Source organism: Pseudochaenichthys georgianus, chromosome 15, assembly GCF_902827115.2.
Source record: "Pseudochaenichthys georgianus chromosome 15, fPseGeo1.2, whole genome shotgun sequence".
NCBI lineage: Eukaryota > Metazoa > Chordata > Actinopteri > Perciformes > Channichthyidae > Pseudochaenichthys > Pseudochaenichthys georgianus.
In genome coordinates, this window is record NC_047517.1 from 22,043,253 (window position 1) to 22,062,100 (window position 18,848).

The 18,848-nt window shown below is 44.2% G+C and overlaps 1 protein-coding gene across 1 annotated transcript in view; it reads right to left on the minus strand.

Annotated features, from left to right (window-relative positions):
• The window catches only part of LOC117459410 (isoaspartyl peptidase/L-asparaginase), a 30,474-nt gene extending 12,547 nt beyond the window's left edge, over positions 1-17,927 (minus strand). The window contains 3 exon segments of the mRNA XM_034100191.1: positions 89-180; positions 17,318-17,487; positions 17,902-17,927. Coding sequence (XP_033956082.1) covers positions 89-180; positions 17,318-17,487; positions 17,902-17,927 — 288 coding nt within the window.
• Between the last annotated feature and the right edge of the window lie 921 nt (positions 17,928-18,848).

Here is an 18,848-nt window from a genome sequence, read left to right on the forward strand (position 1 = left end):
ACGGTAATTACCGGCTAATGGAAACCCTGAGTTAGTGGTCTTTACTGTTTCTTCAAAGAAAGACAAAAGCAAGTATTTAAGACAACACCTTTTCCATCACTGCCCGTTCCAGTGACACAGTATTGGCGATGTTCTTCACTGAAGCCACTTATCCATCAGCATTTAGCGCTGATCCATGCCCTACAATCACAACCAAAGAAACGTATACAATGGTTCGGATAAAAATCTGATGTGCCAAGCTATGAGTGAGTCAGCATGTGAACTGAAGGGCTTTTATCTGCTGAGAAACTTAATAGAATCTAATAGCAACAGACAGAGAGGGTGTGATAAAAACAGACTTTTCCTTCCTTCTTTGGAAACAGAGGCTTTACGCTGCCTGCTACATCCTCTCATATCCACAGGGTGGTGGTGACACAACAGTTTAAAAACAGCACAGTACTGTGAATGACACATTATTGATGAACAGATTGTTACTCGTACACATTTGTTTGGTACATAAAAATAAATGTTAACATGTTTATTAAACGGTTAAACTGTACACCCCAGCGTGTGCACTATGCTCTGCATCAGCCAAACGACTCGCTGCACCCTCGCTGCGAGTGGGACCCAAGTTCCCATCAGCAAAAACACGGTTTGCTATCCTGGCTCCAAAATGGTGGAATGAGCTCCCCATTGAAATCAGGACAGCAGATAGCTTGCACATCTTCCGGCGCAGACTGAAAACTCATCTCTTTCGACTCCACTTCGAGCGATAGAATTACTAACAAAGAACTGCTAAAACAGCACTTATATACTAATAAAGGACTGACTTATCTATAGCCGGTTGAGTAGCACTTGAAATGTTTGGTTCTATGAAACCTGATGTACTTATATGATTCTGTTTTCTTCAAGGTTGTGTCTTCCTGGTTGAATGTACTTATTGTAAGTCGCTTTGGATAAAAGCGTCAGCTAAATGCAATGTAATGTAATGTAATATTAGTTTTGATGAATTCAATAGCTTTTAAGTTCTGCAATGTAGTTGTAGGGTAACTTCATTGTATAAAAATCCCTTCAAACCTTAGCCTCAGATTGCTTATAATAAGGGTAAATAGGAAGGTTATATTTCAAGCTTTTAATTAAAATAAGTTATTGGGATGTTTTTTTATCAACTAAGATTTTTTAGAAAATGTTGTCAACTTTATTTGACTTAATTTATAGAAAAATTGGGCTTATTATTTACTTATATCTTTAATATATATGTTAGAAGTACAATATTATATATTTAAGCAATAGCTCACGACAGGCCGTGATATAATGAGCATATATCACGGCCTGAAGTGAGCTATTGCTTTTATAAAACGGTTACCAAGTGTGGCAATATGAAAGAAAAATACACACTCTAATTTAAATAGTTTTTATTAGTAAATAATGATGTTCAAAATAAAATAGTCCCTCTGTTGCCTTCTGCACGAAACATAGTGCGAGGTGGTTGCTATGCAACAACACTAACAGCTAGCGAACATATTAGACAGAGAGCGTTGATCCATTATTTGGCTATTTATTTACATTCATTTGTATGTTGCCGTTTATTGTGCACCCACTGAAAAACTGTCCAGCATCAGTAGCATGGCTTACGTGGTTACTTGTATAGGTTGAGGTTGTTCTAGGCTGTTGCTTGGCGTGGTGAGAATATTGCTCCACTTTCTCCGGTCCCCGAGATTTGGCTTCCAGTAGCTCTGGAGAGAGCTTTCGCACCTGTGGCCACTAACGGCCCCTACACACGGCAGCGTGCGTTGCTGCTTCAACGCTTCTGCCCATTCACTTTGAATGGGGTGACGTCACGATTCGCCGAACTGCATTGTGGGAGCAAAGCGTAGCTTCTCTCGCGGTGCTCGCTGCAAAAGTAGAGCAATGTTCTACTTTTGCCGCTTCGACGGAGGCGTCAGCCAATCAAATCCCGCGTATGCAAATCTGACAGTACAAGCGCTAGCCAATCAAACTGTGTGTATGTTGGGAGAGCCAGACCGCAGTTATTTCCCATATGTCAAAAAATGGAGGAGAAAATGATCGTGGCGGTAGGGAATCACCCGGTACTATATGACCAGTCCCTCTTTACATACAGGGATACAAACCGGAGGAGCCAGGCATGGGGGGAGGTGGCGAAAACCTACCAGTTTCATCCACTGTCTCTGCCACCTCCCTCCATGCCTCGCTCCTCTGGTTTGTATCCCGGTAGATGAACAGAGACTGATCATACAACACCGGGTGATTCACTACCGCTCCATTTTTTTTAATATGAGGAAATGACCTGCGTAGTCTCTCCCAGCATACACGCGGTTTGATTGGCTAGCGCTTGTACTGTCAGATTTGCATACGCGGGTTTTGATTGGCTGATGCCAAGCATCGAGCCTCAAAAGTTGAACATTGCTCAACTTTTGATGCTCGCGATGCTTGCAAAGCCACACTCCGCTCCCCACAATGCAGTTCGGCAAAGATTCAAAATCAACTACGTCACCCCATTCAAGTGAATGGGAGAAGCGTTGAAAGCATTTTTCGATGCCTGTATTGTAGACGGGCCGTAAGACCCCCCGGAGGTCGAAGTTAATCTTAAATGTTTCCATCTTATGCTTTGTAAGTTTGTTTCGTAACGGAAGAAATGTAAATATATTTATAAATCTGACAAGTCAAATCAAGCAATCTGATTGGTCGATAGTGTTTTTGCGGACCTCTTTGATTACAGATTTGAAAACATCGTTGCTTGCTTTAAAAGTAGCACAATTCATTATGTCAAACCTTGGAAAGTATCTAGATATCCCTGCCCTAATGCCAAAGGAACTGCACACTGAATATGTTTTGCCGTTTGATGTCTATGTCTGGACCGTTGCGTAAAAGGAGGGTTTCTGCCCCGTTACTTCTCCGCTGCTTTTGTATACTGTTTTTCTCAGACGCGGAGGGATACTGACTTGTTGTGAAAAGTAACTTACAATTCTACCCGTGGTATACGCTTAGTATATCAGATTGCTTGATTTGACTTGTCCGTTTTATAATAGTATATATATATATATATTAGGGCTGTCAGTCGATTAAAATATTTAATTGCGATTAATCGCATGATTGTCCATAGTTAATCGCGATTAATCGCACATTTTTTATCGGTTCTAAATGTTCCTTAGAGGGATATTGTTCAAGTTTGTAATACTCTTATCAACATATGAGTGGACAAATATGCTTTATGCAAATCTTTATTATCATTTGAACAATGACAAATATTCTCATGAATATTAAACACAACAACCTCTGAACATTACAAATATTCGCCTCAATTCAACCTGGAACCTCTCTCCTTCAATAATACAATACAAAGTGTGTGTGTGTGTGTGTGTGTGTGTGTGTGTGTGTGTGTGTGTGTGTGTGTGTGTGTGTGTGTGTGTGTGTGTGTGTGTGTGTGTGTGTGTGCGCGCGCGTGTGTGTGTGTGTGTGTGTGTGTGTGTGTGTGTGTGTGTGTGTGTGTGTGTGTGCGCGCGCGCGCGCGCGTGTGTGTGTGTGTGTGTGTGTGTGTGTGTGTGTGTGTGTGTGTGTGTGTGTGTGTGTGTGTGTGTGTGTGTGTGTCTATATTACGTACAGGGTACCCCTTGCCCGTCAGGCTTCTACGGGCAGGGCGTCCCATAGACCTTCAATGTGGACAGCGGACCCCTTGCCCGTCAGGCTTCTACGGGCAGGGCGTCCCATAGACCTTCAATGTGGACAGCGGACCCCTTGACCGTCAGGCTTCTACGGGCAGGGCGTCCCATAGACCTTCATAGACCACGTGATCAACAACGATGGCCGTCCTTCGTGTTATTCTCGGTGGAAAATGCCTATTTTAAGGTTCATTTGGCCATTAAAATGCGTTTTGATGTCATTTCATGCGAGTAATGAGTTTTTATTTCTGATTATTTGTGCAGTACATGTACATGATGTTTAGTTTGCTAGTTATGACGAAGATTACTTCATGAATGTGTACACATTCATGGTTGCTAAGGTGGTTGCTATTGACGCTGCAACAGCTCCCAGACCACGTGATCAACAACAATGGCCGACCTTCGTGTTAGGCAAATGTCTATTTTAAGGTTCATTTGGCCATTAAAATGCGTTTTGATGTCATTTTATGCCACTAATGAGTTTTTATTTCTGATTATTTGTGCAGTACATGTACATGATGTTTAGTTTTCTAGTTATGATGAAGATTACTTCATGAATGTGTAGGCTACACATGGTTGCTAACGTTTTTTTTGGTGGAAATGTGTTTTTTCACAGCAAAGTCACCCTCTGTACTTGGATTTATTGGGAGAATCTAAAGGCAAGAACATCCCAAATATTCATTTAGGTCTTTATTTTAGACCTTTAGTGTTGCCGTCTGTGAGGAAAATACATGGGGCTCAGAGCCTCGTGTTTTTAAAATCTTTTTTTCCTTCTAATTTGTTATTCTTTTCAAAATAACACACTGTTATTTACTCACCAATAACACACAATTATCCTTGCTTTTATTTATTGGTTTAATTCCATAATCTCGGGCTTTTTTGGCGTTCGTCAGGAACTGAATTTCAAAATAAAAATAACCGGAAACAGACGTAGGCCTATAAGGGACATTTCGAGCATCATTGCGATTGTCAACATTTTTTAATTTAGGATGGCCGAAGACACTACACTCCCATAATCCCCAGCTATCGTTTAGGACTACAGTCCCCATGATTAGATGTTGGAGTGGCAGTGTGCCAAGGTTATGCAGAGTGTCAAACAGCTGTTTGAAATGGAACAAAACCACGCCAGACTATCCAAAACTGGAATCGAACGCCCCCCCAGAACTACACACTACACCAGTGACCACCAACTGGCGGCCCGCGGGCCACATCCAGCCCGCCAGACATTCTCATCCGGCCCGCACGACGGGGGTGACTGGTTGTCACTACCCGATCCGTCACCCTACCCGATCGGTTCTGCGCATGTGCGAGATGGTCCGGAAGTCCGGACGGCAACCCAAGATGGACACTTGACACAGTGGCTTTTAGCAAAGCTCAAAAAGAAAAACCGAGAGAGATGAGTTATTGTTATTACAACGTGACTTCACTATTATTTAACAACTCTTTTTATTGGGTTCTTTTATTTGGGGTTAAGTACATTGTCAGAATAAGTGAGGAATGAATTTAACTTCTGTTGGACAGCTATCATACTGAATAAATATTTACTGTGAATGTATGCAACAATGTATGGCATATAGCTGTCTAACAGAAGTTAAATTCATTCCTCACTTATTCTGACAATGTACTGAACCCCAAATAAAAGAACCCAATAAAAAGAGTTGTTAAATAATAGTGAAGTCACGTTGTAATAACAATAACTCATCTCCCTCGAGTTTTCTTTTTGAGCTTTGCTAAAAGCCACTGTGTCAAGTGTCCATCTGGTGTTGCCGTCCGGAGTTGTCCAACATGGCGGACCCTCTCGCACATGCGCAGAACCGATCGGGCAGGGTGACGGATCGGGTAGTCACACTCTAAAGAGGCTTCTCAATACTCAAATTTCCCCTCCTCGACTCCCCTCCTCGACTCCCCTCCTCGAGACTTAGTCCCGCCCACAGGAGATGCGAGCGGAGGACCGAGGAGGGGAACCGAGGAGAGAGGAGGGGAAGCAGCAGACGTTTAAAGAAATGAGAACTCCTCTCCTCTGAGCGGTCATATTAAAGCGACGTCCGTTCATTATTACGTGGCAACAGCTGCATCAGCTGTCGAGTGTTTTGTCATATTTTATAATCTCTGTTAGATCAGCTGAACATTGTTCCCCCACATATTTACCTTGAATTCATTGAGAGTGCGGTATAATGAGACAATAACAGGCTACAGATGCGGACACACACACACAAATATATTTATATAAATATATGCAATTTAAAGTATGAGAGCACTCTCATAATAACGTAACACAATCAGAGACTGGATATATCCCCCCCCTCTCTCTGGTCGCTGAAATGGGGAATTGAAATTACGGGCCAAAAGTTGTATTTGCAAGTATTAAAAGTAAGCAGAGGACACCAAACCAACTGAGACCTGTCTGTCCGCCGCATCTGCGCACACACTGTACCACACACACACCTACACACTGTACAGGACACACCTACACACTGTACCACACACACACACACACACACACACACACACACACACACACACACACACACACACACACACACACACACACACACACACACACACACACACACACTGTACCACACACACCTACAGCTCCTAAAGCATAATCAGGCTACAGCCGTTGTGTATTTTATTATGTGAAGCACTAAATGGTTTTAGAAAAATATCGACTCTTTGTTTGTATATATCTACTAAACTAAAGCAAATAAAGAGAGTAGGTCTGTTATACTGAGTGATATTTATTTTACACACTGCTCTGCTTTCTGCAGGACCTCACAGCTGTTCTCACTGTAAACATCGCGTTGCGATGAGAGCAGTTTCTAAAATAATATCCAGGGGATGCATGCAGAGCTGTCATTGGCTGAGATAAGTCCGGCCGTGCGTCACGCCTCCACCGTTCCCGGAAATGCATCCGCGGAGGAGCCGTGGAGGAACCATCAGTGTATCCTCGGTTATAGCTCCTCCAGAGAGCCTCCTCGACGCTCGATCCTCGGTCCTCGGTGTGCATTTAGAGAAATGAGACGTCCTTCAAAATGGCGCGCTGAAATTCATTTCCGGGTCACTACCGGAGGACCGAGGAGTCGAGGAGTCGAGGAGGGGAAATTTGAGTATTGAGAAGCCTCTATAGACATATAAAGAGTAGACGCCGCATTGGCTGCTGGGGCGCAAGAAATACGGCCGCCATCTTGGACCGGTCATCCTACAGACATTCTACCCATAGACAGCAGAGGGTTCAAGATGCCAGAACACTGTGCGGCGTATTGCTGTGCAAATCGGCGGACGATTGCGAACAGGGGTCGGGGGATTACTTTTCACAAGTAAGATTCAACATTATAATTGGTTGTATTTTGTAAATAGAATATTGTGTGTGTGTGTGTGTGTGTGTGTGTGTGTGTGTGTGTGTGTGTGTGTGTGTGTGTGTGTGTGTGTGTGTGTGTGTGTGTGTGTGTGTGTGTGTGTGTGTGTGTGTGTGTGTGTGTGTGTGTGTGTGTGTGTGTGTGTGTGTGTGTGTGTGTGTGTGTGTGTGTGTGTGTGTGTGTGTGTGTGTGTGTGTGTGTGTGTGTGTGTGTGTGTGTGTGTGTGTGTGTGTGTGTGTGTGTGTGTGTGTGTGTGTGTGTGGTATTCTGCTTTTTCATTTTAGCCAGAAAAGGGCAGGACTACGTCTACTTCCAGAAAAGCTGAAGAGAGCCTGTCTGTGGCCCCTCAGGACGACCCAGAAGCTTCAACCTCACACTCACAACCTCAGCCTAATGATGTGAGTATTTCTATTTTCAACATCATATCATAATGGTCCTAGACAAAGTCAAATCTCATCTCTCTTGTTTGCTGCCACTCATATTAAACACACTCACAAATAAACACATACACACACAATTGAAGACATGTTGAACATGCATTCCTGGCACACACACACACACACACACACACACACACACACACACACACACGCACGCATGATGCTGGCAGTGGCTTTGACAGGTGATGACTATAAGAAAGAATGTGGGCCATACTCTAGTTGTGTCAAAGTGTTGTGTGTGAAGTGAAACATCACTCAAACCATGTTCATCCCTCTTTCTACTGGGATCATAGCTATGTCTCGCCTGCTTCTCCTACTGCTCTTAAGGCCAGACTCAATGAAGCTTTAGCAAGAGTGGAGAGTCTCGAGCGAGAGAGGAAGAATGCCATGGCTAGAGAAAAGAGGGCAGAGACCACAGTGAGGACTCTTTTGGGGGATTTGAGGGAAAAGAACCTCATTAATGAAGAACTCAAAGAGGCTTGATTTCTACTCAGGGAAGATGAAAGTAGCACTTTGAGATTCATGTACATCTTACTCTTACACTCTTTATTAAACTCCTTTGTTATTATATGAAGGGGACTTATTAATTTTTTCTCATACAATTTCAGATCTTCAAATAGACTTGAAGGCAAAGCAGGGCCATGAGTACTCCAAGGACCACAGAGAATGTGCCCTCACACTCCATCTACATGGTCCAAAGGCATACAAATACCTCAGAGAGACTACAACAAAAAGGTAGTCTTAATGTTGTTCAATTTCATTTTTGGAAATTACGGTTGCAAGTACGTTAAATAGCTACTTCTCAATTTTTTTACAGGTGGCTGTGTTCGGTGGATGGCAAGCCTGGCCTGAACAAGATGATGCTGGATATGCTGGAGAGAAGATGCCAGGACGACCAGGCTAAATATGGATGTGTTTCACTCATGTTGGATGACATGGCCATCAGAAAACATGTGCAATATAATCCACATAACCAGTCAATGTCTGCTTTTGTAGACATGGGTGATGGAAACAATGAGACCGATGCTGCTACTGAGGCTCTTGTGTTCATGGTGGTTGGCCTACACGGACATTGGAAGGCTCCCATTGCATATTACCTGACGAAGTCTTTGTCACCTGAAACACAAAGGGTCCTAATCTAAATCTAAAATCTAATCTAATCTAATCTATCTAGGAAGAAGAAGGAAGAAAATAAGCTTGACCTCCTTCTTAAAATGTTTTTGTGTTGACTCTCAAATCTCCCGTTTTTATTTTGATGGTTTCCCAAAGACAAAGATATGAGAAAGAGGTTCTCAGTCATGCTTTGGAGGAGCCGCATGCACGGGGCATTCGGGTGTCATGAGCAACTTTGTGTAAATATGGTTTGGGCGGGGTGGTGTCATGTTCTTGTGTTTAACTTGAACATTTACATTTTTTATATAGATGTAGAAGTACATTTTCATTTTCTATGACATAGATATCCATTTTTACTGATATATAACTTCTGTCTATGTATAATGTATTATTGTTTCTTCATTTTTCAACTTATTAAAATAGCTGAGTATAGGCCTACACAATATGCTTCTCTATCATATATAGACCATTAGTGTTTTTTTATGTGTGTGTGTGTATATATTATATATCGTGTGTCTTTTGCAAAATACCTATCATACATAACATAGGCTATCAAATACCAGAATATTCTATTGCTGTTAAGCCTACTATGAATATTAAAATACGCCGAATCATGTGTCCGGTATCATGCCTACATATATGACGTTTGCAGAAACCCCCCCCCCCCCGTGAAAATCAGTTTTGTATTCAGCGAGTTATGATTGATAAAATGCGCTGACACTTCATTGCGCCTGCCAGACAGATTACACTGAGTGGAGCGGGTGACCGGTCCAAGATGGCGGCCCCACGGCTCGTCAGCGCCAATAGGCAGCAGCGGTCGATGCGGCGTCTACTCTTTATATGTCTATGGTCACACTGGTTACTGCTTTCGCCTCCCACCCATTTTTTTTTTACAACGTCGTGAGTAAGGTGCAGTACCGGAGTCCAACAGAGAGGCAGCAGCTGCTGGACAGTAGACTGCGTACTGCGAAACCTTCCCTGTCTTCAAGAAGAAGTGACCCTTCGTTGTGAAGAGTCTGCTTTGTGCGCTCCGCCTCCGCAGCAGTAGCCCTGCTGCGACGGAGTCCAACAGAGAGGCAGGAGCTGCGGGACAGTAGCCTAGAAGCAGGGTTGGGTTGTAACCATAGACTGCTTGTAACGTAATACAATACATGTAACGGCGTTACGCAGAATATAAAAATCAAGTAGGCTAACTGTATTCAGCTGGCGTTACATTTCAAAAACGAGTAATCTGATTACAGTTACTTTCGTAAACCTGAAGTGAATACATTTTGGAATACTTATTGGAATTATTGGTGGAAATGTTTCCTCACAAAATGTAATATTCATTACCGGCAGAACTGTGTGAACTTTGCACAGCGCTGCACTGCAGCATGTCTGTGAGTGAGAGAGGTGCAGTGTGTCTGTAAGGCCCCGCCCCCGCACTCAGTGAGAGAGAGAGATCTCTTCAAATATATTGAAAGTTAGAAACGGAGATGGTTGGATAAAATGTGCAAGATAACGTTTATGTAGCATTTCTTTATTGTCGAAATTATGACATTTCATAACGATCAAATCAAAGTGAATGGCCTGCTGCTGCTGAATGCATGGGGCAAAGTGACTGGAACAAGTTTTAAAAGTTATTACATCGTTTCAGATAATAAATTAAAGGTCCGCAGTACCTGAGCGTGCTCCACTAGCATTGTGGACTATATAAAAATCACTGGCCCGAGATTGTGTCTATTGGATACATTTTGGCCCTTGGACAAATGTAGTTGGTGATCCCTGCAATACACTATTGTGTTTCGCAAAATGTTCTATGGGACGTCTCTACTGAACGTTTTCGTTTTTCCCACAATTAGAAGTTGCCAGTATTAAACACATTGGTGTTATCAAATGTAAAACATATAATTAATAAATGGGTGAAAATCGCTGTCCATAATGTGCAGCATCAATATATAGCATTAATATATACCCACATGACAGCTCATTGATACTTTGTAATTCTACTCCACTACAATTCAGAGGTTAACCTGGTATTTTTACTCCACTACACTTATTTGAGTTACTTTGCAGATTCTGATTAATGATGTGAAATATAAACAACCCTTAAATCAGACTTTAGTTACACCCGAGTAAAATTCAGGGAAGGTGATTGTCAAGTGCCAAAAATCAGGAGAGATATTTGATAGTTGGTGCTTGAGAAGACTAAACATGTATCTGCAATTGACATTAATGGAAACGAATAATAAAGTATATTAATTACTCGTTATTCTCTACTAATAGTTCATTAAAGACTATATATTATGGCTATTTTGCACATCCCTTTCAAGATTTTAAAGGTTTATTGACATATCATATCCACAACTACGGTGTAGTTATGCAATGAATGAAAAACTTGGGTCACAGGTTCCTCAACAGTGCATTACAAGACATCTATCAATATGTGTGTACCTGCACCATTAAACTGTCAAATTCTGCACATTTCTTATACTATCTACATAAGAGTATAATCCATATGTATAATATCAGTTAAAATAAGTGCTTCAACATAGTTAACATTGCAGGAAAGCAATATATTAGAGGTTAAGTACTTTGTCAGGCTTAATATTTATCTGTAGATAGATACCCCCAAAGTTGTTGTCTTATTTAAAAGAAGACCTTAATCTGATATTTAATGTTTAACTAAAGGTTAATTCGTTTTTCTGTTTTGCACCTCCTCCTAGAACCAGCACCTTACCGTGGTAGAGAGGTTTGTGTGCCCTGATGAACCTGGGGGCTGTGTTGTCTGGAACCTTGTGTTCCTGGTAGGGTCTCCCATGGCAAATTGGTCGCAGGCAAGGGGCCAGACTAAGATTGGTTCAAAAGACCTCATGAAAGGAAAAACAAGAAGTGAGGATACCCGGCCCGGAGGAAGCCCGGGGTCCCCTTCTGGAGCCAGGCCCAGAAGGAGGACTCGTCGGCGAGCGTCTGGTGGCCGGGCTTGCCACGGAGCCCGGCCGGGCCCAGCCCGAAAAGGCAACGTGGGCAACACCTCCGCTTCTCTGTCCCGCGGGCCCACCACCTACGGGAAACATCGATGGGGTCGGGTGCGCTGCCAGACGGGTGGCAGTGAAAGCGGAGGGTCTCGACGGACCAGACCCGGGCGGCAGAAGCTGGCTTTGGGGACGTGGAACGTCACCTCTCTGGGGGGGAAGGAGCCGGAGCTTGTGCGGGAGGTGGAGCGGTACCAGTTGGATCTGGTTGGGCTCACCTCTACGCACAGCGTCGGCTCTGGAACCTTACTTCTGGATAGGGGTTGGACTCTATTCTTCTCCGGAGTTGCTCAAGGTGTGAGGCGCCGGGCGGGTGTGGGGATACTCACAAGTCCCCGGTTAGGTGCTTCGTTGTTGGAGTTTACCCCAGTGGACGAGAGGGTCGCCTCCCTACGCCTGCGGGTTATGGGGGGGAAAACTCTGACTGTTGTGTGTGCTTATGCACCCAACAGCAGTTCAGAGTATTCGGCCTTCTTGGAGACCCTGGAAAGAGTCCTGTATGGGGCTCCTGAAGGGGACTCCTTAGTCTTGCTGGGAGACTTCAACGCACATGTGGGCAATGATGGAGACACTTGGAGGGGCGTGATTGGGAGGAACGGCCCCCCTGATCTGAACCGGAGTGGTGGTTTGTTACTGGACTTCTGTGCTAGTCATGGATTGGCCATAACAAACACCATGTTCGAACATAAGGATGCTCATAAGTGTACGTGGTACCAGAGCACCCTAGGCAGAAGGTCCATGATCGATTTCGTTATCGTATCATCGGACCTGAGGCCGTATGTTTTGGACACTCGGGTAAAGAGAGGGGCGGAGTTGTCAACTGATCACCATCTGGTGGTGAGTTGGGTCGAGTGGCGGGGGAAGCCTCTGGATAGACCTGGTAAGCCCAAACGTGTAGTTCGGGTGAACTGGGAACGTCTGGAGGAGGCCCAAGTTCAGGAGGCCTTCAACTCACACCTCCGGCGGAGCTTTTCGGGCATTCCTGTGGAGGTTGGGGACATTGAACCAGAGTGGTCGGTGTTCAAAGCCTCTATTGCCGAAGCCGCGGTGGGGAGCTGTGGTCTCAAGGTCTTAGGTGCCTCAAGGGGCGGTAACCCTCGAACCTCCTGGTGGACACCGGTGGTCAGGGAAGCCGTCCGACTGAAGAAGGAGGCCTTCAGGGATTTGTTATCCCGGGGGACTCCCGAAGCAGTTGCAAGGTACCGACAGGCCCGAAGGGCAGCAGCCTCATCCGTGGCCGAGGCAAAGCAGCGGGTGTGGGAGAAGTTCGGAGAAGACATGGAGAAGGACTTTCGGGCGGCACCAAAGTTGTTCTGGAAAACTGTCCGACACCTCAGGAGGGGGAAGCAGGGAACCATCCAAGCTGTGTACAGTAAGGATGGGACGTTGTTGACCTCAACTGATGGAGTGTTGGGACGTTGGAAGGAACACTTTGAGGAACTCCTGAACCCGACAACTCCGCCCTCTATGTTAGAGGCAGAGCTGGAGTATGACGGGGGATCAACGCCAATCTCCCGGGGGGAGGTCACTGAGGTCGTCAAACAACTCCACAGTGGCAAAGCCCCGGGGGTGGATGAGATCCGCCCGGAAATGCTGAAGGCTCTGGGTGTTGAGGGACTGTCATGGTTGACACGTCTCATCAACGTTGCGTGGAAGTCGGAAACGGTACCGAAGGAGTGGCAGACCGGGGTGGTGGTCCCCCTTTTCAAAAAGGGGGATCAGAGGGTGTGTGCCAATTACAGAGGCATCACACTACTCAGCCTCCCCGGGAAAGTTTACTCCAAGGTACTCGAAAGGAGGGTCAGGCCGATTGTCGAACCTCAGATTGAGGAGGAACAATGCGGATTCCGTCCTGGTCGTGGAACGACGGATCAGCTTTTTACTCTCGCAAGGATCCTGGAGGGGGCCTGGGAGTACGCTTATCCGGTCTACATGTGTTTTGTAGACTTGGAGAAGGCGTATGACCGGGTTCCCAGGGAGTTACTGTGGGAGGTGCTGCGGGAGTATGGGGTGAGGGGGTCTCTACTCAGGGCCATCCAATCTCTGTACTCCCAAAGCGAGAGCTGTGTCCGGGTCCTCGGCAGTAAGTCGGACCCATTTCCGGTGAGGGTTGGCCTCCGCCAGGGCTGCGCTTTGTCACCAATCCTGTTTGTAATATACATGGATCGGATTTCGAGGCGTAGTCGTGGGGGGGGGGGTCTGCAGTTCGGTGGACTAAGGATTGCACCACTGCTTTTTGCAGATGATGTGGTTCTGATGGCTTCATCGGTCTGCGACCTTCAGCACTCACTGGATCGGTTCGCAACCGAGTGTGAAGCGGCTGGGATGAGGATCAGCACCTCCAAATCTGAGGCCATGGTTCTCAGCAGGAAACCGATGGACTGTCCACTCCAAGTAGGGAATGAGTCCTTACCCCAAGTGAAGGAGTTCAAGTATCTCGGGGTCTTGTTCTCGAGTGAGGGATCAATGGAGCGTGAGATGGGCCGGAGAATCGGAGCAGCGGGAGCGGTATTGCAGTCGCTTTACCGCACCGTTGTGACGAAAAGGGAGCTGAGCCGGAAGGCAAAGCTCTCTGTCTACCGGGCCATTTTCGTTCCTACCCTCACCTATGGTCATGAAGGATGGGTCATGACCGAAAGAACGAGATCGCGGATACAAGCGGCCGAGATGGGTTTCCTCCGCCGGGTGGCTGGTGTCTCCCTTAGAGATAAGGTGAGAAGTTCGGTCATCAGGGAGGGACTCGGAGTTGAGCCGCTCCTCCTTCGCGTCGAAAGAAGCCAGTTGAGGTGGTTCGGGCACCTAGTTAGGATGCCACCTGGGCGCCTCCCTAGGGAGGTGTTCCAGGCACGTCCAGCTGGGAAGAGACCAAGGGGTAGACCTAGGACCAGGTGGAGGGATTATATCTCTTCGCTGGCCTGGGAGCGCCTTGGGATCCCCCAGTCAGAGCTGGTTGATGTCGCCAGGGAAAAGAAAGTTTGGGGCTCTCTGCTGGAACTGCTACCCCCGCGACCCGACCACGGATAAGCGGGAGAAGATGGATGGATGGATGGACCTCCTCCTATTAATATCTTTGTACATCCTGCACTAAACTGATTTATTGTAGAGATCACTTATAGTATCTTCTTGATTTTTTATATTCTATATTTCTATCACAGACCTTCTACTTTCCCCTTATGAAAGTATATGTACTCTTAATATTTTTTTAATCAAATATAACACATAAAAACAATAATTCAATAACGTGCTTTAACCACTAGGCGGTGCACACAAGGTACACACAGCCATAATAACTTTGTATTATTAGTGTGTATGTACAACATCTGAAGATGTGTAGTTTTATTCATGCTTTCACATAATTTTACAGCATATTGCTATACTATTTCAGACTCAGTATTTACATTCAAAATTCAATCCAATTCAAATCAGTAATATCTTTAAAAACTACAAGTCCTTTTATATCAGCTGTGCACCGTTATGGTGTAAATATAACCTATCTATGAATTATATCAAATGTAAAAGTCAGCCGAATTAGTGTTGATACTGCAAGGAGACGTATTGTGTGAAGAGAAATTGAAGATGTTTTTTAATTGTTGATATATTTATGATCCACGTCAAGTATTCAGTTTCGGCTGCATTTTCTCAGTTTTTCCAAAGGTCTTCTCATCAGGGCTCTCTAAATAAAGAACTACCGCAGATCTGTAATATGTAATGCAGCCGAACCGTGTATTACAATTCCGTTATGTGATGACTTTCAAAGACAAAAGCAAGAGCACTCGGAATTAAGTATTATTTTATTCTTTTAAAATGTTTTCCGGATTTCATATAATATAAACACCAAATACCAGCATGCTTTGCGGCTAAAACATCCAATCAGCGTAGCTGAGGATCTTGGGTAATCGCTCGAAATACGTCTGTTTCCGGTTATTTTTATTTTGAAATTCAGTTCCTGACGAACGCCAAAAAAGCCTGAGATTATGGAATTAAACCAATAAATAAAAGCAAGGATAATTGTGTGTTATTGGTGAGTAAATAACAGTGTGTTATTTTGAAAAGAATAACAAATTAGAAGGAAAAAAAGATTTTAAAAACACGAGGCTCTGAGCCCCATGTATTTTCCTCACAGACGGCAACACTAAAGGTCTAAAATAAAGACCTAAATGAATATTTGGGATGTTCTTGCCTTTAGATTCTCCCAATAAGTCCAAGTACAGAGGGTGACTTTGCTGTGAAAAAACACATTTCCACCAAAAAAACTTTAGCAATCATGTGTACACATTCATGAAGTAATCTTCGTCATAACTAGCAAACTAAACATCATGTACATGTACTGCACAAATAATCAGAAACAAAAACTCATTACTCGCATAAAATGACATCAAAACGCATTTTAATGGCCAAATGAACCTTAAAATAGGCATTTTCCACCGAGAATAACACGAAGGTCGGCCATTGTTGTTGATCACGTGGTCTGGGAGCTGTTGCAGCGTCCATAGCAACCACCTTAGTAACCATGAATGTGTACACATTCATGAAGTAATCTTCGTCATAACTAGCAAACTAAACATCATGTACATGTACTGCACAAATAATCAGAAATAAAAACTCATTACTCGCATGAAATGACATCAAAACGCATTTTAATGACCAAATGAACCTTAAAATAGGCATTTTCCACCGAGAATAACACGAAGGACGGCCATCGTTGTTGATCACGTGGTCTATGAAGGTCTATGGGACGCCCTGCCCGTAGAAGCCTGACGGTCAAGGGGTCCGCTGTCCACATTGAAGGTCTATGGGACGCCCTGCCCGTAGAAGCCTGACGGGCAAGGGGTACCCTGTACGTAATATAGCGACGGGGAGGGGCCCTGACCGTCCGTCAATATGTGACGGGATGGGAGTGAGAACGTGTTGCACACACACACTCATTTCATTTAATTTCAAACCTTTATTTAATCAGATTGGTCTCTTGAGATCATAGAACTCTTTTTCAAGGGAGACCTGCAGCACCACTACCCGTGCTGAGTGTGCTGACTGTCGAAGATATGTCGCTCCTCTTTTTTCAGTTAAACAGCTCCTTATATCCGTTAGCGCAGCTAACTAGCACCAGGTGCTAACAACAACAATACACGTAAGGTCTCTCTCTCGCTCGCTTGCTCGCTCGCGCCACACATACACACACCCTCCCGGTCCTCCCGATGGCCAGTCGTTGCCTGCCGGTGAGCGTGAAAGTGTGGTCTGCCGCAAGCGGACGGCAGGTCCGTGGTTCTCAGAGTGGGGGGCGCCGCCACTGAGCCTGACTTTTTTTTTCTCCAAAGGGGGGGCCTGACAGAAAAAGTTTGAGAACCACTGTTGTAGATGGTGTTTTAAACTCGATGCGCTCTGAAACTACGGGGCGGCCGAGGACAAAAAATACACATACGTTAATCGCGTTAAAATAATTAGTGGCGTTATTTTTTTGCGTTAACTTGACAGCCCTAATATATATATAACAATAAATGTTAGGTTTGGGCCATATTCAATAATCATTTTAGAATTAGCAACAAAAAGTTCACCCTGGGGCCCCTGGGCCGTAGTTTGGATGAATGTTGGCATCCCCACCAGCAGATGGAGACATTGGGCTACAGAAAAACTGAACTGAATTTGTGTGCATATATACTCATTAACCTAGTGCAGACTGCATGGTATAAATGTTTAAATATGGGAATGTGAACTAGTATTTGTGTACAGTATACCTGCATTAAACGCAGGGTTATCCTCCATAGCCCTCACGGCTGCCTCAACAGCATCCAGAGCACTTCCTCCTCCTTTCAACACAGAAGAGCCTTGACGTGCTGCAGCCTTCACTCCATCCACAGGTATGGCCCACGCCCCCCCATGCACCACCACCACTGCTGACATCCTCCTGCAGGAGAACACAGTGTTAAAGTATGTTTGATGATATCTTTAAAATTTGTCTCATCCCAAACTGTACTTTTACTGTATTTTTGTTGAATTTTCAAATGTAATTATATCCTTGGTCTGTACTTTAAACTGATTTCTATTTTATTTATTTTTTAGCATTATTTTGTAATCTGCCGTATGTCTAATGCTGGGGAATTTTGAGTTGTGTTTGTGTAATGTCATTAATGTAAAAACTCAATAAATACATGTTTTTTAAAAAATAAAATGTGTCTCATCCTTGGAGGGTTAGTTTAACTTTTTTCAAGAAAGAACAATCAAATCTACAATCGTAAAGGAAAAACACAAAATTACAATAAAAAATGTAAATATTCACAATATGCAGAAAGGCCTTCTAAAATGCTAACACATCTATTACCCTACAACTTTTGCATTAGGGGGCATGGTAAGAATGTTCACTTTGTATGCCAAATCCATCCATCTAATGTAGTTTATTTCATATGCAGGACTTCTTCACATAGAAAACAGTAGTGATGTTACGTATTGCGCCGAGGCTTCGTGTGTCGAGTAATCCCCGAAGCTTTTTGTGAAGCTTGTATCGAGGCTTGTATAGTTTTGGGCCAGTGACGTCACCGATGACAAACGAAGCCTCGCTGCCTCCTGCCTGTCAATACCACGTGACTGCTTCAGAAAGTCATTCAGATCGGTTGAACCACAACGCTCATATAGAGAGGCGAAGTCACGCCCATCTACTTCCGGCCCATGGGACCCCGGAAGCGAAAAATTTACATTGAATTCAATGGAGAGAGAAAACGTATCTTTTGATCCCGTTTGAATTGTGCCACGAACTACACATATGATGTTTGTCAATCTTAAACAATATGTTCCATGTCAAAAAAGTCACATTTTGTCGTAAAACTGTTGAAATATAAGACTATGAAAAATACGCGACTACAAAGACTACAAATCCCAAATCCCATTCTGGCTCGCGTAAGTGATGTCACAGGCGATAATGCTCCAAGTGGTTGTGACTCGTAATTAAAGCGAAGAAGAAGAAGAAGATCTCATAACTGATTTATTCCCTTCAATAAATAAGAGATTGCTAAAAAATAAATTCACTTTTACAAGATGCATGTGTGCTTTGTACCAGGTTGTAATCACATAAGTGATCATACCACTTGCTCGTTCTATCGATTCCCGTCTGATGAAAGGACCAGGAGTCGCCGGATCAGACATATCAGGTAATACACGTGTTGTGCATGGAACACAGTCAAGTTAGCTACCTAGCTAGTAGCGACGAGTAGCGAGCACGTTAGTTAGCATTACATTACTTTAGTAATGGTAGCCTTACCATGAAATTATTAT